This window comes from Anopheles darlingi, chromosome 3 (genome assembly GCF_943734745.1).
Source record: "Anopheles darlingi chromosome 3, idAnoDarlMG_H_01, whole genome shotgun sequence".
Taxonomy (NCBI): Eukaryota; Metazoa; Arthropoda; class Insecta; order Diptera; family Culicidae; genus Anopheles; species Anopheles darlingi.
Window position 1 is genome coordinate 58454542 of NC_064875.1, and position 20394 is coordinate 58474935.

General features: G+C 46.4%; 1 protein-coding gene across 2 annotated transcripts in view; it reads left to right on the plus strand.

The window, feature by feature from the left end:
- Positions 1-19659, plus strand: part of LOC125957856 (protein wech) — a 24533-nt gene extending 4874 nt beyond the window's left edge. For both annotated transcript variants that reach the window (XM_049690863.1, XM_049690862.1), the window contains exons 3-6: positions 9440-9653; positions 9736-11959; positions 12040-12192; positions 12261-19659. In XM_049690863.1, coding sequence (XP_049546820.1) covers positions 9454-9653; positions 9736-11959; positions 12040-12192; positions 12261-12431 — 2748 coding nt within the window. In that variant the 5' untranslated portion in view covers positions 9440-9453 and the 3' untranslated portion in view covers positions 12432-19659. The remainder of the gene's footprint in view (positions 1-9439; positions 9654-9735; positions 11960-12039; positions 12193-12260) is intronic.
- The last annotated feature ends 735 nt before the right edge of the window (positions 19660-20394 follow it).

A 20394-nucleotide genomic window follows, 5' to 3' on the forward strand; every position in this document is an offset into this window, starting at 1 on the left:
CGGGAGGGGAACGCGTGTGATGGTAGGATCATGAAGAAAAGGTTCTCGACCACCACCGAAACTGCCAAAAATCTTCCGGTTCACGAAGCAGCAGCAGCAGCAGCACACCATGATGGTGGGGTTCCCGCGAGAAGGGGTCGACCACGGTCCCATATCTTAAGACGCGCAAGACGTTTCCGGTCTCTGTTGTTATTGAAATTTCTTCGTGCCAATCACCACTGCCCCATCTCATTTGCTCCTTTGCCCCACTCTCTGTCTCTCTTTCTCTTTCTCTTTTGATCCCAGAAGGCGTTGCGTGTTGCACTCCCTTTAGCGCGCGAAACTAGGGCGCGCCATCGAGCTCGCGAGAAGGGAAAGGGAGTGGTGTGTAATGACATGCGGAACTCCCTAGGGTGGGTGTTATCCTGCTTCCTGAACGTTCTTCTCCGGGGTCAATGAATCCTTAAATTCTGCCAAAAACTCCCATTTCACTACCACCAGCAGCGCACACATCCCTTCGATACCAATACTACTCCAATACGGCGGCGGCACGGAATACAACGGCGTAGTTGTGCTGCTGCTCCCCTTTGCTGTTTGAAGCAATGGGACCACCACCAGGAGAGGAGTCCATCGTTCAGCTGCCACCCCATCATGTGTCACGTGCCAACCACACATTGCATTTGGCCGATCTGTGTGTAGCCATTTGGGAATTTGTGTCGTCGTCGTTTTTGGTGTTCCTGCTGGATTGGAATGGTGTTCCTGGGTGTCCTAGAAGCGGGTGTGGAAAAGGGCATGGGGTTACGTTTTTGGGTAGGAAATTGTGAGCGCATGCGTGTTCCTCCACCCCCATCATAACACAAGACAACCACGAGGACTACGACGCCGGTGAAGAGAGGAGGTGAAGCAGGACAATAACAACAACACACCCCCTCCCCCACTTTGCAATGACGCCGCCACAAAACGTATGCATTCCTGGATTTGTGAGCGGTGGCCAAAATAAACCGAGAAGAATCGCGCTGCTTCAGGAGCAAAACATTCCCTTAAACGTACGCGGTGACCAGGTGGCCTGGCCAATATTGGCCAAAATTGAGCAAGATTGTATTTCAGGGAATGGTGAAATTAATTTTAATTTCATTTCGCTCCAACACCACCAACCACAACCCGTCATCGCTTTTGCGTCGTCACTTTGCGCGCTAGCTTTATCGTTTGCTAGCGTATGTAACTCGTGCTTTGAAGTATATTTTTTCCTTTGATTAAATTATCAAACCATTATTCTCTTTGTTTGAAAAAATAAAAACACTCGCAACAGCAGATTATGATGGAAGTTTCCAGAGGGGCTGAACAGAAGACGATTGGCTTTGCGTTGGAATGCATAGTTATTTGGTCTTCGATGGAATTGAATTCCGCCTTTAATTGGGTTACTGTAGCTAATTGTGGGTCACGGCGTAATGTGCTAAACATGCGGCTCTTCATTTGCTGCCCAAAGTGGCGATATTTCCCTGAAAATTATTAGCATTGGTTCGATCGAACGATCTTACGTCTCTTCATTTGCAAACATAAACCTCTCGATAAGGGTGAGAAGTGCTAATGGTGACTCTTTCAAAAATAGGGACAGCACCCAAAAAAGTCTAGTGTTACCACAGATAACGCCACGAGAGATGAGGATTCTTGAGGACCCACCCTACCTATCAGCCATGAATTCACAGTGCTTCACCGATGGGATTTTTCCACGAGATGTGTTCCATATTCCCCTGGAAGGTGTGGTTCCATTATGGACTTTTTGATAAAGCATTGCGAAATATGCTGAGAAGCTCTTGGAAGAACGATGCGCAAGAAGAGGTCGTCGCTTATGGATCGGTGTTAGTACGGGCCGCTAGTGCGGCTCTTGATTTGTGATTCTTGGCCTTGAAGCTACAGCAAGCAAGGGAGGAGAAAGAAAGAGGGGGAAGAAGGAATTCCGATAAGAAGGGACGTTTCTTGCGAACCCATAAGTATGAATAATCATCATCATCGTCATCGGGGTAGCGAAACACACATGTGCATACAACAGGGTGGACCAACCGAGAAACACTTTACCAAAAAATCGACGGCAGATGGTCGTCATCGTCGCCAACGGGGAGAGGAGGGTGGGATCGTGGGCCTGGCTTCTTCTACTTCTTCGCTCATAAAACACCCCAAATCATCCTACTCTACACCACTACACATCGAGCCGTCGCATTCTCCCGTATCTATGTGTATGTGTCTGCTCCGTTCTGGAAATCGTTTGCTCATGGCGGTGAAAATAATGCCAAGAACGACCACCACGACCGTGCTGTGTTCTTCCTCCTCGTCGGTGTGTGGTGCGTAACCTTCTCACCCATCCTACTCTTCTCCTCCGATATCCCGAAGGTGTCGAGCTGGGCATCGTTTTCCATTCGATTTCCTCCGTTTTATTTATGTTTAGAGAGAACATCAACAGCGCCTCAACAACACGGGCGCGCGCTGCTGTCGCGCAGCGCGTTGTTTCCCTTGTCCATCCTTTCTTTCGCTCCTACGCGCACACACCCCGTCGATCGTCGATCGACGATCTCTTCCGCTTCGATTCTGTGCTATTTCAGGCACTGTTTATCTATGCTTCGGTTCCTATCTTCCTCATGCTCTGTACAAGTTGCTGGTGGCTTCTCTCAAGAAGATTGTTGTTGATCTCTTCTTCTTCTTCTGGGCGCGAACTTGAAATCATCTTCGTCGGGAAGGGTTTCCTCCGTCACGATCATTCGGAGTTGAAGTTGGAGTTGATCCTCCGCACTAAAGCACAGCAGCTGATTGGTGGACGACTCTCGATGAAGCACAATATTCTGCTCCTTTTGGGGTAAGCTGTTCGTTCACAAAGTTTGCCCAAATGTTCATATTAAGCAGCACACGATGCGCTTCGTAACAGACAGAGACAGACAAATTTGTCTACTTCTTCCACCTCCAAAAGCTTCTGTTGGCCTGTTATCTGCCATTCAAATGTTTTCCTCCGGGAAGCGTGATGCGTTTGCAAGTTTTGCTCTCATCCTGCAAAGCACGCAATAATTCCGTGACTTTCTGTAAAGCAAATTTTGTTTCCTAATGATGGTGGAACGCCTCGGACGTACACATCCGTTGAGAGAAGCCCCCACTTAACTGAATATTAGAGGGACCTCTGACGGATCTTGCCGTAACGTTTTGAAGAAGAGGACGCACGCGGTGGCATTTGCGTTCCATCGTTTGGATACCTGCTCACGTACATCCGGCCCCCCGGTAATGCGCGGGGAGATGATAGCCTCGCGTTGGCCGTTTGGCCAATTTATCACGGATCTTCCCGGACACGCGGTCTCGTCGATCACCTTCGGAGAGAACGTGGAACCGATCCAGCAGAACGAACGTTTATCTCCGATTGAAAATACCAGTCGCCGAGAACCGAACGCGCTTTAGTATTTGCCGTTTGGAACTTTATAACATGCACGTTTAAACTCGCATCAAGCAACTGTCATCGACTACGAAGTGGGATCAGAGTAGACGATAGAAGGAATAGCATAACTCATAAGTGTCTCAGAAGGCCTGGGATACCTTTTTACTTACTTTCGGTTATAAAAAAATTTCCCCTTATATTAATCCCTTGCGTGTTTCCTGCGATCATGGGCTGGCTACAATCCGTGTAACAACCAATCTTAGCGGTTTCATAAAATGTTGAAAGTCTTTTCTCTCTTGTCCCCGAAGGATACACCGGGGGTTCCGCAAAACAAAACCACATCTTGGTAACATCTGGTAGCGCGCGCTGGATCCTGCTGGTGGTGGCGTGGCTTGCCCTTAGCACCTTCAATGCAGTAAAAGAAAAAGAACCCACAGCAGAAGATCACCAACCTGCAAAAAATGCACCACGCGCGCGTTGCAAAAGCGAAAATATGTCCAAGAAATGGCGGCTGCGTCGCGGATATCGGCGTGCATCTTTTGCGTGTTGCATCCCATCGCCGATGTCCAGCCCTGCTGCTGCTGCTGGCAGTCCTCTGCTCAGCACTAGCGGTGATGGTGGTGCATCAACGATGGTGCAGCAGCTGCCACGCTGGTGGCAGACAATTGGAAAATTGGTGCACGGTGGTGATGTTGTGTGGTGCATCGAATGGTGGTGGTGGTTTGTTACTGCCTGCTTGCCTGGCCGGTCGGCCAGCCGGGTGTGTTGAGCTACAGCAGATGGTTCAACTTGGGAATACAATGACCTCTTCTTTGGGTTCGATGGAAAAGGTGCAAGACCTCACCAATAAATGGAATGCAAAATAAAGTGTGGATCTGGCTTACGAAACGACGGTGAGAGTAGAAGAGCCGTGCGCCGGTTAACCCTCGATGGGGGCAAAGTTAAGACGCAATCGAGAAAAGGGATTAATAATAAGGGGTAAGAAGAAAGATGGTTTGCATTAAGCATAATTGTATTAACGCTCCATCGCTCGCGCTTGGTTAGAAATGTTTAGCGGCCACCGAAAGGTCTCGGTCGGCCAGAGGAGGAATGGTTAATTACTCTTGAAATGAATTCTTCTTAAGATCTTTTTCATTTCCTCTTTGTGGTGCGCGCACCCCTTCGGTGGAGAAACGAACGTTCCACATAACATCTGTTGAGTCCTTGGGCGCCAAAACACTGTGTGTGTAGACCGTACCACCAAATAACACCACGGCCACGGACCACGGCGCACTCACGCACGCACGCACGTCTCGACACGGCAGCTGAGCGTCAAAGTTGGCGCGCACGCGTTGCTACGATCAACGCGACGCCATGTGTGTACTCGAATCGACGAAGGCTCCCCAGCAGCGGCAACAGCGGCGATGACCGACCAACATAATGCGATAAAGCGATAATGTCCTTCCAGAAGCAGCAGCAGCAGCAGCTGCTGCTGCTGTTATGGCCCATCGTCATCACACTCGATGAGCTGTGGTGGAGATGGAGCGAACCACCACCATTCGTCGTCAGATGCGTTTCCCTTTTCTTCGAAAAACAGTCAAGAGAGCGGCGCACCGCATTCTAAGGAGTTGGCATCCCCGGAGTGGCGATGTCTGACAGCGCGAACCGCAAAGAGAAGAAAACGAAGAAGACAGACCCGATGAGAATGTGTAGGATGGATGAGAAGAAGGGAGGTGTGTAGAGTGGGTAGGGTGTACCTGATCAAGTCTCTAGCATCCCGTGCGCCATCATGCTTTCGCTCGCGCCATGGTCACATACACAAACCCAGACGCGCTCTGTCGTTGCTAGGCGTTGTCATGTGGGGGATGATGACGGCGATGCGTTGCGGGGTTGCATGTTTGGTCTGGCGGCCGGTCGTGGTCCGTGCCGAGACCTACCTCAACAATGTGCTGTTCTCTCTCTGGGTCCGAGAGCCGCTGCCGCTGCCGTACACACTCTCGCGCTCGCGTACACTTCCTTCTTCTTCTGTACATCCCGGCTTCATCTTCATCGTGTGTTGGTTGGGGCGCCTTTTCTTCTTTTCGATTTTTCGCGATTCTCTGTTGTGTATGGGTCTTCTCGGGGGTCCAGGTCATCTCTGTTCGCGTCCCCGTCTGCTTCGAGTCTCGACTACGGGTGGCTGCTGATCATTCATCATCATCATCATCCCTTGGACTCGAGCTCTCTCTCTCTTTTCCTTCTCGGGCATTGCCGCTTGCTGCTGGTTGTTTTGACCCTCTATCGAATGCCTTCCACCATGTTTCCTGCACAACGAAGCCGCTGCATCAGACTAGACTTGCATATGTGTGTGCAAGTCGGGTTTCCTGTTGGACCTTTCTTCGTTTTTTTCCGTCTCGTCACCTCTTCCAGTTGTCTTCTTTCGCGGCCAAGTCCGTGTTTACCGATGCCTCCTTCGTCCGTTTTTACCGTTTCGTATCCTTGGGTGCAGTTTTATGCTCCTTCCTGCCTTTCTTCTCCTCTTCTTGGATTCCGCTTCCCGCTTGCTTCGTCCAAGCCCCTGCAGTTCGAAAACACCCAGAGCCAGAGTTGATAAAAGACGGAGACCCAGTTTCTGAGTGCAGCCAAGGTTATGCTCGTTTGTCCTTCCATGGTCGGTCGGAAGTTCGCCTTTTGGCGCGATAAGATTGCGTTTACTGCGTGGTATGCAATACATTTTACGCTCTGAATTTTGTGGATGAGGAAAACGATGATCATTTTTATGTTTTGTTTAATTTATTGCTTTGTTTATGATGGATATGGAATTTCCCAAAAGCAGTCTATCTATCGTTGACCTAGAGCTAGGGGATCGCCCATAGTGTGTCCATGACGACGTATGCTAGCACGGTAGAGGGTTACTACGATCAACTATCGTCATCTCTCCATGATCATATGAAGCATACCAAAACGGGTTTTTTGGAAAATGAAGCAGAACTGCAGTAGGCTACAGTACGTTTGTAGCCACGATCATGTTCCAATCGATCTCAGCGCTTTCACTGATTAAATTTGCGGCCAATGTTTTCCATTCCATTTCCACTTTTTTCCTCTCTCTTCGTGTAACTGCAGCACTCCTGCTTCAGTTCGCTCACCAATCGGAATCGGATGGGGGTCGGTCGAAAGAGGTTTGACCGTTTAGCTGCTGCTGCAGCAAGTCTCTTGGCAAAATGGGGGAGGGAAACGAATCGGCAGCAGTAGTTTGGCTGCTTTTTCTTCCTAGCCTGATTCTGCGGAGTTCGCGTCTGGTACAACGCCTGGTTAGGGGGAAAGTCAATAGCTATGTACACGCGGCATATTGGTCCGTTAAATGCGTCCGTGTTCCAGCAGCAACGGATTTGAACTGTACCAAAAAGGGCTTAAATCCTAGATTAATTTGATCTGAAAGAAGCATCACAATAAATGTTTTTTCTTCGTACTATTAGTTTGAAAAAAATGGAAGAGAATTTTGAAATAATTATGATGTATTAAATGTGAGGAATGTAGCGTTCATGTATCCTCAATGATGAAAGTGAATGTGAATGATCGATTACGTACGTAGTACAGATCCATAGAGAAAGAGTATAAGGAGAGGACCACACTCCATTGCCGTGCGGTCACGCTATAAGCGTTTTCGAATATAAAACGGAATCCACCAGGCATAATGAATTATCCGGACCGAAACAACCCTTATTTCAAAAGACTATGGTACCAGATTACCCATTAAATTCAGCCTTTACTGCAGGTAAATATCTCTTACCAAAAACACAAAGAATGTTGTGTTGAATCGACGAATTCCATGTTGGGTATGTAATGTGATCATTGTATACACCACTCTAAACTACAGGTCAACAGCTGCCACCAGTTATCTGATACACACCATCGCGATTTCGTCGAATGCTCATCACTCGATGTGTGGGCCCTATAACTGGCTGGAGCAAAATATCTGCTCCGAATTCCGTGCCTGCATATAAGCGGCTTATGATGCCGTTGTGCAGAAGAGTAGAGACAATGCTCTTTTTCTGTACGCATCATCTTTTGGGATGATTTGTTCATCTGCCATTCTATTATCTCTTTTTCTGTACCGAAATGAGACCCGCATAAATGGTTGATTTGTGTGGAGCAAAAATGTGCGTTGGGAAGAAAACCAATCTCAAAATCCCTTGCAGATCCTTTCCTTTCTTGTTTGTAAGCTTCAGGGATCATACTGCTACACAGATCGGTCCTAATAAGGGGTGCAGCAGCAGCAGCAGGTCCTAGAGACTCCCGGCTGTTTGCGCTTCCTGGGCCAGTTTTCTGTAAATTATGTCCAACGTATATTTCCACACGGGGTCCGTTTGGTTGTACAATTTACTTCGCTTCCATCGTCTAGGATAGTGGAAGCACCGGGAAAAAAGGGGCCCACAGGAGGGGCGGGGAATTGGCCACCCGAGAGGAAGGAATGGAACGGAACGAACGCACACACAAGGCCAAACTCAACTCTCCTCCGTCCAGGGCGACCCAGGGCGCGACCTAGGCAGCGGCTGCAATATGTTCTCCTTCTTCCTTCCTACAGGGTTCCTTTCTTAGGCATCGATCGCGCGCCACCAGTTCGATGCGCAACGGAGCAAGGCATTTTAATGATTTTATGCTTAACCCAGGGCAGCAGGCAACAACACACAGGGCCGCCGCTGTGCTGCGCTGCTTCCTCTTTTGCTCTTCTATATATGCCCATGCGGAACGGTTTCGGTACAGCCAGCGTGCCCAGTCACAGTCACCTAGTCAGTCAGTCAGTCTGTGCCGCTGCCGCTGCCGCCGCCGCCGCCGTAAACGAACCAATGGGTTGGCAATGGCAGCCGCAGCAGAGTCGAAGCGCAGAGGCTGTTGAGGATAGCGAAAAAGGAAGCAAAAAAGGCGTCCCAACAACAAAGCTGGTTGCTGCCTGCCTGGCCTGGCCCTGGCCTGCCCTGCCTGCAAGCAAGCGAACGCCGCGTCGCTTACCCTAAGGGCTAGGTCAACCTTCTTTCTGGGGCGCGTCTTTGCCCGGCCATAGCTTCTTCTTCGATCCTCTCGACCCGACCCCCAGGGGTGGTTGCTGCTGCACACCAAACACCTCATGCGAGCGAGGACCCGACAAAGGAAGGATCTTGGCAAGGAGGAGGAGGAGGAGAGCACGCAGAGTGGTGCAATTGGATGCTGGTTGGTGGTAGGTCGCAGCAAATGCAGCTTGATGATGTGCCGTGCTCTTTCGACCCACGGCATTTTATGCACTTTCTTTTATCCCGTTTCTCGGGATTAATTCTCTGTGCTGTTGCTGCTGTTGCTGCATCCTTTTTGAAGGACACGGTGCACCAACAAAAATGTGCTATGTCTGCGAAGATGTTGTATGCGATCAGTTTCTTCGTATTGATGGGAAAATAGGGACGACACAGTCCAGTGTTGCTGGTCTCTAGCTTCGAATCGCATCGAAAAAAGAGATCTAACGACCAAGGATCCTGCGCCATTCCAGTCAACCAGCTATTTCGGGGACAAAGTCAAACAAATTCAAAAGAATACAACGATACAACGCTTTTTCCATGGAATGTCCTTATAGCAAAGGAAGAAGAGAAATTTGGCTAGTAGTTTCCTGAGACCTCCTTTCTGTTCGGAGAAACCGACAATCGGCATCATTTCTCGAATACCTACCCCCCGGCCAGGAGACCGCGCTGATGGTGGTGTGTTGTCTGTCATGCATCCTGTTTCCGCTTCACTGCCGGAGAGAGAGCGTCCTGATGAAGTATGAAAGATGACACTCCGCTCTAGTGGAGTTTGCTCCTGGTAAACCAATTTCCTGTCGCACTCGCTCGCTCGCTGCTGCACGTATTCAATTGGGAAACTCGAAACCCGGGGCCCGGGTGTCCATTTTCATTCCGTTTCCGGTGCCAAGGCATCGATCGATCGAGGCGTGTGTGGTGTTCGTCTCGTTGAATGAGTAACGCTTTTTTTTTCCTTAAATGATTTTTTGTTGTTTGTTGTACGTACAGCAGATCCTCGTCCCGCTCTGTTCTAATGGTGATTCTTTTTCGAATTTCTATTCCGCAGACTAAAGCCCGATTATGGCACTGTTATCTAATGGTGCTACCTCGATGCAGATAACGGCACAGCCGGCCAACGGTGGCCCCAATGGTGGCACCGGTGGCAACGAAGACTTCAACTCAAACGATCATCTGTTCTTCTCGAGCCTGTTCAACGCACTGCCCCGCTGGGATGGTGGGCAGCTTAAGACGAGCTCGGGACCGGTGATGGTTCCACAAAGGTACGAATGCTCCTTCCCACTTCATTATCGCACCTATCTAGTGTCCTCGCGTTTATTCGGACCTTCCGGTTTCTCCTTACAGCAATCACAACTCGTCACTGGACGGTGATAGCATTAGCATAACGGAGGATCTGCTGTTCTCCAACGTGTTGGGTGCAATCGGAACAGGTAGCAGCTCGGTTGGTAGCGGTGGAAGCCAGCATGGACACATCGGTGCCGGTGGACACGGGATGGTCGGCGGCGGTAGTGTCGGCATTATCGGTCCCAGTAACGGCGGTGGCAACAACGGATCATCGAGCGTGGCCAGCGAAATACTCGGTGCAATCGGGAGCTCTTCCCATCACATGACACCCAGCACATCACCGCAGACAAACTCGTCGAACGGTAGCCACTGCCCATCGTCGGTCGGTGCAATCTGTGGTCGGTGCGATACGCACGCTTCCAGCCGCTGCCTGGACTGTAACGATGTGCTGTGTGAGGAATGCACTCAGTTGCACACGAAGAACGCCTTCACGAAGGAGCACTGCGTGATCTCGATCAACACGATCTCACCGATTGGATCGGCCCCCTGCATGCTGTCAGGGAATGGTGGCAATGGCGGTGGTAGTGGTGGCGTCAGTATTGTTGGCGGTGTAAACACCGGAGCTGGGGTACTATCGGAACCACACTGTGACGTGCACGGTGAGGTGCTGCGCTATTTGTGCGAATCGTGCAAGAAGGTCGTCTGCCAGGAGTGTACACTGTGGGAGCACAAGGATCACTCGTGCATTCCGGTGTCGAGCGTACAGCACGGTGCTTCGGACAAGATCCTCTCGATACTGGAAAGCGGGAAGCTGGGTACGAAGTACATCAAGGCGAGTATCGATCGTGCGGTCACGTATTCGCAGGCAGTCGAACGCGATGCCATGGAAGCGTCGGCTCGCATTCGCAAAGCGATGCGTCACTTCATACTGGCCGCGGAAGATCGCGAACGGACGCTGCTCGAACGGGTGGACAAGTTCCGGCAGCAGAAGCTAACCTCGCTCTCGGATCAGATGGCCGGTTTGCGGGCAGCACTCGCTGGACTGTCACAAACGTCCGATATGCTAACCAAAGCGCTCGATGCGGTACCACTGATGAGCAGCATGGAGATCGCCAAAACGTTAACCACGGGCGAGAACCAGATGGAACAGTTCGCAGCGATGTACAAGAATTTGCAGCCGAAGGAAGAATTCATCACGTTTGTTGCGCCCAACTTTGAACTGCTGCAGGAAATCCGGATGCAGGGTGATGTGATGCTCGTGGGACAGCGCAGCAACTCGGTATCGAGCAATGGGTCATCCGGTGGAATGTCCTGCTTGCAGGGTAGCCTCGGGAGCGGCGGCGGAGCCGGTGGTGGTGGTGGAATGCTAGGATCAAACAACGGTACCACAGGAGGAGGAGGAGGAGGAAACGGATCGAGTGTTGTCGGTAGCGGCCTTGGTGGTGGAAACATTCTCACACGTCGACCGATCGTTCGCAGTACCACACCGGCACAACAGCGCATTGGTTCGTCCACCTGGGAACCAATGGGAAAGGGTAGCGATAGAGGAGGTAGCGGTGGTTCAGGAAGCATCGGGGCAGGAGGTGTAAGTCTCGGTTCTTCACCTGGTTCCTCTTTTGGCATTGGACCGATTCCGGGAGCTCCGATCATGGGTCAGTGCATTCCCGGGTGTGGGAACCACGTTTCCACCAAGCCGGCCGTCGGTCCGAGTCTAACGTTTGGATTCGATGGACATGAGGATGGGCAGGTGTCGCGTCCTTGGGGCATTACCGTTGATAAGGATGGACATATTCTGGTGGCCGATCGGCGCAACAATCGCGTGCAGATCTTCTATCCCGACGGTACGTTTAAGCTCAAATTCGGTTCCAAGGGTACGGCAAATGGGCAGTTCGATCTGCCTGCCGGTATCTGTACCGACGGGCAAGGGCGGATCATCGTCGTCGATAAGGACAACCATCGGGTGCAGGTGTTTTCGGCGGCCGGAGTCTTTCTGCTAAAGTTTGGCAGTTACGGTAAAGAGTGCGGTCAGTTCCAGTACCCGTGGGATGTGGCGGTCAATACGAAGGGCGAAATATTGGTGACGGATTCGCGCAACCACCGGATCCAACTGTTTAGCCCCGATGGACTGTTCATATCGCGCTTCAGCTTCGACGGTGTCAACCATAGCCGGTACCTGAAAGGTTTGACCACGCCGCGTGGTGCCTGCTTTACGCCGCAAGGTGATATTATCATTTCCGATTTCGAAAACCATCGTCTGCTGCTGATAGATGCAACGCTCTCGAAGGTAAACGATGCAAGGAAGTAGCCCAGTTTATAATCGACATCTCCTTCTAATCCGTTCCCACGTTCTGCTCTCTTTTGCAGGTTCTAGCTGCCAAAGGCCACGAAGGATCGGCGGTGCACGAATTCAGCCGCCCGTCCGGTATCTGTTGTGATGATGATGGGCGCGTGATAGTGGCTGATTCCAAGAATCAGCGCGTTCTTATCTTCACACCTCAGCTGGAGTTCCTCTGGGCGGTAAGTAATTGATATTTTTCAAATGTACGCGGGACAATAAATGCATATGTAATGACGTTTTTTCGCAGACTGAAATAAGACCCTCGTCGAACGGATTGCATGCGATCGGGATGGACGAAAAGGATCGTCCGAGTGATGTGGCTCTCCTGCCCGACGGTCGTCTCGTAGTGATGGTCGAAACATCGCCAGACGCCCGTGACCAGTGCAGCCCACAGAAAACGTTCATTCAAATCTACTAATCATCATCAATCCCGCTAGTGTGTGTGTGAGTTAACTCTGATGAAGACAGCTGCCAAAATCCGCTGAAAAAAAACACGCACACCCACCACCCCCGGGATATGGAGGACACTGCTTTCCCTCCTCTCCTATTGTGGTGCAACACCACACTTAGGCTTTTCAGGATGTATGATATATTCACCGTTCCGTCGCAACGTGCACCACAGTCACACAGCGGCAGGCTCGGGACGGAAGGTGATTGTTAATTTATATCTACTTACACCACTTTCTAGCATATTACTTGCTTTCCAGAACGCTATCTACCTCGAAACGTGTGTGTGTGTGTTTTTTTTGTTTAAAAGGCGTGTTCACAACACGCGCGATCCATTACTTTTTATATTATTTTTTGAACAAATTATGAACAACAAACTTTTAGAAAACCTTTAACGAACATGACAACTAAAAAAGAAGAAAAGAATGGGAACACGATCAGATGTAGGTGCGAAACACGAAAATTTCCCTCTAAAATCTGACTGTAATGTGACTGAGCGTATTTGTGTGTGTGTATAGCGTGTGTAGAGTGTGTAGAGAACAAACTGGTTTAACAGAAGCTAAAAATGAATTTAATCGGCAACTTGAAAGTACAAGCAAACAGCAAACTTTAGAAGAAAAGCAATGAAAAGAAGAGTAAGAGGAAGGCGAATGGAGTGATAGTCGCAAATGATGATGATTCTTGGTTGGAATGAGTGAACCCGCAGAGGTAACGAGGGACAAATGGTGCAAACCAGTGGTTTGGGGTAGAGAGATTGAGGAAGAGCCGGTCCTTTTTGTCGTGGGTCCTGTAACCGTGTGTGATGTGTTCTTGTTTTTGATAGTTTTGTAAACGAATCGTGTCTCCAGCGTGTAGCGAATGGATCAAATCTAAAGCGTCAGTAGAAGACAGAAAGAGAGAAAGAGCGATAAAGATGCTGAGGGCTGTCCTATAACAGTTTCACAGTAATGTTTAGATATACATATACACCTAGAGATATATAACAAGATGATGATGCATCGTAAATATAGTACAATTTTAGATAAAATCAGCCGCAAAAGCGAACCTACACAAACACAGCTAGACTAATTGGCGTAGAGCCGAGCCGCCGTCTCCCGATTTTAAGGGAGATAGAGAGATTAAACGATACCGACGAGGGAAGGAGGGCGGGCGCACCATGGGAGTAAAAAGCCATGGTGTTTGGTCGTGGTTGATGAGTGTCGTTTTACATTTTTTAACTATTCGTTCTCTACTTGTTTCTATTTGTTCGGTTTGATAGGTTCCAAATGTTCAAAGAGTGCGACTCTTTTGAGAAGAAGTTTAACGAACTAGTAAATTAGTAGTAGTAGAGGAGGGAATGAATGTGAATATGATATGTTTTAAACGAGCGTTTTCTACGAATATTAATTTTAATAATCTTCCCCTTGTGCGTATAGAGAAGGACGATCGCTAAAGGTGATGGAGGCAACACAAAGATTAACGCTACAATTACTTATCCAACAAGACTGAACTGGAAAGCGAGAAAAAACATTTTAAGAGAATCAACAGCTTGCCGATAACGGCGCTAGAACATTTGAACTTGTATTCTTTTACTTTTTTAAAAATCAAAACACTTCTTATTCATAGTTTCATTTAGAACATGTTTGAGTTCGGTATTTTAGATTAAGTGCGCTACCCAGAAGATACATGCGGAGAATGTGGGGATTCTTTTTCCAAAATATTGTTCAAACTCCTCCTCAGAGTCATATTATGCTTGATGGCGACCGATAAAAGCACAGACTTAGACTGGGCAGATATACGCTTTCAACGCTTTAGCCACATCGAATCCCTAGTTAGGTTTCTGTTTATTTTTACTTTTAGGTTTCATGCTTTTGTTATTTGCGGATTGATTTGAGTGTGATTATTGTAGCATCACATTTCGATTCGTAGAAGAGAACGGCTTCAAACACTCTGACAACGATTACATATGTTCGTCATTTTAAATTTCGTAAATTGTAATCGATTTTTCATATAGGATACACAAGCCCCAAGTGTCAGGAATCAGGTGTAGTTAGCATAATTCTGCATTAACATGAGATAGCGTCACGCTCCAAAGACAGGATATGGACCAGGGACAGTTTCCATAACAAATCTGAACAATTTTGGCTGATTTTTCAAAGTTAGTTAGGCGATGATCTGGCGCAATGGTAGCTGCTGACCCCGAGGTAGTGTAACTCACCTTACATAAGTTTGCGTATGCGATAAAATGCAGATAATGCGTGGCAATCGCTATTACTCATTTCCCAGAAGCGTTCAAACTAATCAACGCGATACGAAAAGCCTATCGGCCATTTTTGTAGTGAGACGATACTATCGTTTCAGTTGTGTCCAGAAGCAGTGCTGCTGTTAAGGAACCAACCATTGTTTTCTTCTTTTCTACTCGAAAGAAGTCTTAAAGAGGAATAAGCATATTGTTTTATGGTTAATTTTGTTAAGTAAACTCTGCTGTAGCTTGTGTTCTTGATCGTTTTGTAACGTTTTAGTCTCAAGTAGCGCATTATTATTATAAATATTATGAATCAAAACGATTTAAACTTAATGCCATGTACAAACTGTGTCCCAGTCATGAAAGAGGGTGCTGTTGCTCTGCGGCGAGTAGTCGTACGAGTCGAACAACAACACCTCACTAACCGCAGATTGGCTTATGCGCCTGAGCGAGTTTTGTGCTTATTTAAACATATATGCTTTAATCGAATCAGAATCATAGGGACGATTCATTCGAGAATCGTCGCCAATTAATGACGCCCAGGTTGAAGATCACATCTTCACCACGTAGAAACGCGGAAAAATCGGATTCTCGGTTGATGGGTTCGGAATTCCCATTGTGGGGAAAGAGAATCTCGTTTACAAACATATTCATAAATAGAATTAGCCCAAAAATTGTACTATTCTTCAGCTTTTTCACATAAGAGAAAGCACGAAGCAATCAAGATACTACCAGACAGAATGTTCAAATGTTTCATCCTAGCGTTAAATGAAGGTTGTAAACAACTTTAATGGTGACGTATTGGCACCGGTAACAATTGGTAATAGTAATAGTTTAAGAATTTTAGACAGCTTTTTCCTCATACTCTCAAAAGTTTGCTACCAGTAACTTGGAGTATTGTACGCCATCGACCATTTAAATCGCATTTTTTTCAAGTCTTGTCACCATGGCATAATCGACAGTGCGTGATAAGGGGGTACGAAAGGGAATGAGGCAAGGCAATATACCATAGCTCTTTCAAAAAGCGGTTAACTGAGAAACGATGGAACGGCGCGAAAGAGAGGAGCACAACACCTCAGAGGTGTAGGGGTATGTTGAAGCCGATGGTACAAACTATGAAGGGAACGAAAGCTCCTTGCAAGAAATGGTAAATCAATCGTTAGAATGAGCAAAAACAATAAGAGAATTCTGGGTGATTGATTAAAGAATGAGCATTAGGTGTGTTCCATGAAGGAGTAGGAAACAAAAAACGATGAATATGATGCTGGCAATCAAACTGCCTTCATTCAGTTTAGATGTGATTTTGTAAGCGAAACCAAGTTAGTGCAGATGAGTAAAAGGATGTGAACCAAGCATAAGAAGGAGAGCTGCTTGCAGCAGTATTGGACATTTATTCACAATTATTCGAATCATCGTAACAGACACACATGCCAAGTAATTATTCTGAAAGCAGAATCGCAAGAATGTGTGACAAAACGTGCGTTGCCGTACCACATATTACCGAATTGGGTTTTTTGGCGATTTCGCTGAGTCATTGAAACTCGAATGAAGAATTACTACTAGAAGATATGATATCCTGGCAATGTGAGTCAAACAGTGAACGCAGAAAAGATGATACACTTGCCAACTTGAGACTTCTTAAGACGCTCACTTCTGTCGCTTTTTCTCATTAGCGCAGAGCGAAAAGAGTGCAAATTTATAACTCAACATCATTAGTTCTCGTAAAGGGTTAGTGTCGACAACAATGGATCGATGAATGAAGAAGAAATCTTAATAGATGGCAGGAAAAGGTAGGAAGAGGAAGAGAACGCTATAAGCATAAATCAAATTACTACTAGCAAATGTTGCCATACAGTAATAAGTGAATCGATTACGCCAGAGTGGATTTAAAAAAGGAAAAATACTACGCAAAAGAAGGGTATATCTTATGTACGCTAAACTGAACCAACACACGAAAGACTAGTGAAGGGCTACGACGGAGAGTGTCCATAATGTGAGTGGAAACAGATCATTTGGAAACAGATGTGGAACCCTGATCATTTGATGAACATTAAGAAGACGATAGCATAGACCGGCGAAATACCAAACCCCACAAGAAATACGATGGGGCGCGATAACACGAGAGAGTAGAATGGCGTGAAGAAAGGAGGCTCAAATATTGTCAATACTTGTCAGCGAAATGATGGTCTCTGAACTTTCCGTAGTCTTATTATCGTCTAAACATCCACCAGCCAATTCCATCGCTCGCTTTGAGTGAGGTGTGCAAAATTATTACTATTTGTGTGTGTGTGTATTTCGAACAATATTGTGTGTTCTTAGGTAGTAAACGGATGTTATGTGTTTAGGGTGCTAAGTTTTAGTAGCAGTTTGTTTACTTTAGGTTTTGGCTTTAGATCTTTGCTACACGAAACAAATGATTCAAATCAGCGTTTATTTTAAGTTTGTAAACACTACCATCCGAGTGGTAATGGTAAAACGCTTTCTAGCGACAATTAGCCGCACGAATAGAGGCTGATTAAAGCGCTATAGCTGCTTTCTAAAAGACCCTAAGCTTGTCTTCTTGTGTGCAACACAGCGGGGGAAACGTGTGGTAGTCCGGTTTATCTACTCTAGCAATAAGAAGAAGAGAACTGTTTTTTTTGGAGCAAAGCATATCATCTCTTCCGGAGCGCCCATTCCGGATATTGAAGAAGTGCATGCCCATTGCCGTTCATCAATGCGGAGAGCAGCCAACATGCCAGTGAAGGCAAGCGCGGCTCTCTATGCACCACGTATAAAATGAGTCTGAATTGCGAGTGAGACAGTGATGTGTAGTGTACTAGCTTCATCTTAAAGCCAGGAGTCCGCATCGTGAGTCATGAATCGAGAACCCGCTTTTGGGAACCATATGCACCAAACTGCAACGCACAGATAACAAAAGATTCGACTGATCGAAACCAGTAAGACTGATTGATTCGAATTGCGCTTGTATGTTGGGTGCTGATGGTTCTGTTTCTCGATGCACACACGGCACACTGTCTAACTAACGAGAGAACCACTCCTGTGTTCCAAGTATAAACCATTTGTAATGACGGGTGTGCAGCACTAGGTAGTAGACCAAGCAACAGTAAAGGAATGCAATAAATGGCAAACCAGTTGTTTTTAATAGGAGCGCGAAACACTGAATATACTGATTGATCGCCAACCGACGACACGCCGCGTCGGTAAGTTCCAAATCAATGATTAACTCCAAAGACTAGCAAAAATCTGATGTTCTACTCTTTTTACATAGACATTTTTACAGACTTTACAAGTTTTCTTAAACTAAAGCACTTAGTAAGATAGAACAGCAAATGACAACATCACAAAGACTCGTAAAATTGGTTTAAAACAGACATAAGCATATTTGGATGAATGAGTAGTATTTTTTTTATTAAAGTATCCTATCATTTTGCAGCAGATAAAAACAACCTTACTTTTCCTCTGCAAATCACTTCCTAGTATTCAGGAGCTTAATGCTCTACGATAGTAAGAGCTGAGAAGCCGCAAAAGTTTGCGAAAATCGTAGTATAAGTTCATTGCCGTTCCCTATATGAGTTATTATTATTCGGAAACATTAACTAGCATAAAATTTGCCAGCCCTGGGATAACGGAAAAGTTTCTGGCATCTAACAAAAGAGGATACCATTATCTGGCTACAACTACAAGTCAAAATTAAACGATAACTATGTTCGTGAAATGTAGCTAATAAAAGACCGCTCGGTACTGCAAATTCTCTGCTTAAGTGCACGCTGAATGAAGCTATATAGTCTAATGATGCAAAAGAAGGAAGAAGTTGTACGCGACGTCGTAAATTAATTTGGAGAAAATCCCAGATCCGTGTGTGTATTGTAGCAGTAGGGAAACAAAAAGTCTTATACTACAAGCACAACCGTGTCGAAAGCAGCGAATCACAGCGGTTGTATCACTATCACTGCCGTATCATGCGTCATATAAGTTTGAGAAAAAATCTTAAAGGAATTTTAAATTAAATTTACAGATGATAAACGTTCCGCTTCGGCTTGCTTAAAACAGAATAATAAACAGAAGAAAAAAAACTATCTTTAGAACCATTGAACAATGAAAATCCATTTAGTACAACTTAGAGGCAAATCAGAGCAAATATTTGATACCACGACAGACTGGCTACCGGATGTAGTAGATAAATAACCAAGAGTGTGACGATATAAGCTATTAATACTGTATTACGTTTATTGTGCTACTGTGAACGGTAGAGAAAGAGGAAAGGAGCTATTACTTTGAATAACCAACAACACAAAGCCGCAGAAATGGTTACCATTGACTGAAATATACAAATGTACTAAACTAAAAATTACAATAAGCAATCAAAATGCAAACAAAAAAAACAAACCCGAGAGTGCGCTGCAAACAATGCTAACCTGCATGTGTGTGCGGCAATCGAACAGGTATAAAACAATTCCCATTGCGTTGTTGTGAAACACAGAACGAACGAAATGAACCTACAAAAATCTCTGTGCACTGGAGAAAAAACACAGCAATTGATAAAGGGACAGCCGGTAAAAGAGGAGAAAAACCTAGGCGCATAAGAATCGAAATCTTCATATGATGATTGATTTTTATCATTTACATCCCGTTTCATCATTCACACACCAATAGTTATCACCAGCATATATGTATATTGCAAGCACACAATACATCATACGTCACATCATGCAAGAGAAAAACCATACATTCATTACTTAATTTAAATAGGCTAAAGCGAGAGTAGGAGGGCTCCATGCTTCGTGTGACAAATCACCGGAGAACGAAAGTAAACGCTGCATAGTGGCAGAAAAAAAAATGCATAAAAAATGTTCCAATACCGAAGGTAACTTTATCCGCAAAAGCGCCGATTGTGGAAAGGTGAACAATATTACTTTATCACTGAGAAAAACCACTAGCATTAAAGAACAAAATATACCACCGGAGAAGTACTATGTCTTAAATAACAATTCTGTGTACTTTTGTTGTTGCTGTGTCTAGCGTCTCACACCTATTCCAAATGATGGCCAGTGGGAATAGGCCACTCGGCCGGCACATGCATATGGCTTCGTTTAGCGCTCTTGTTGGATGGATTCCTTGGATTGAGAATTCCTTGACAATTCCGCTTCACGATTGGTCTGTTATCAAGGGAGTCCGGTTGAATATTTCATCTGGTATCCTTGTCTCACGCAGGTGGATCGGTTCGCAGGTAAGTTCAATTATCGTGCAGCCCCCTTTTGAACTTCGAAGGTTCTTCCCATCCCTTTAGCCACGACACAGTCAATAGTCGGCTCTCTTGATGGGTACCGTATCAATTTTCTGTTTTAGTGACACAAAAGACGTTATGTTTTGTGCCCTTCACGGCTGGCAGCATTGACGGAAGATAAATTAAACTAATGTCCTTTAAATAGTTCCATAAGAGTTTACATCCTCGACGATGGGCCTCATTCGTTTGTTATTGCTCAATGTTACAAATACGTTGTTGTGCTTTTGATTTTGAAGCGATACAGTTATTATCAGCGAAGCATTTTAAGAGGAAATTAATTTTTGCAGCTGTTGGAACTCTCAGCAAGGACACTGATTGTAAGGCATCATCTCGTCGAACAGTAATTGGTGATGGTAGGTAGCACTTGTTGATTCGTGTGAACGTTGCCATCGGCGAAATTCTCGCAGGGCAGCATGAAGGAGG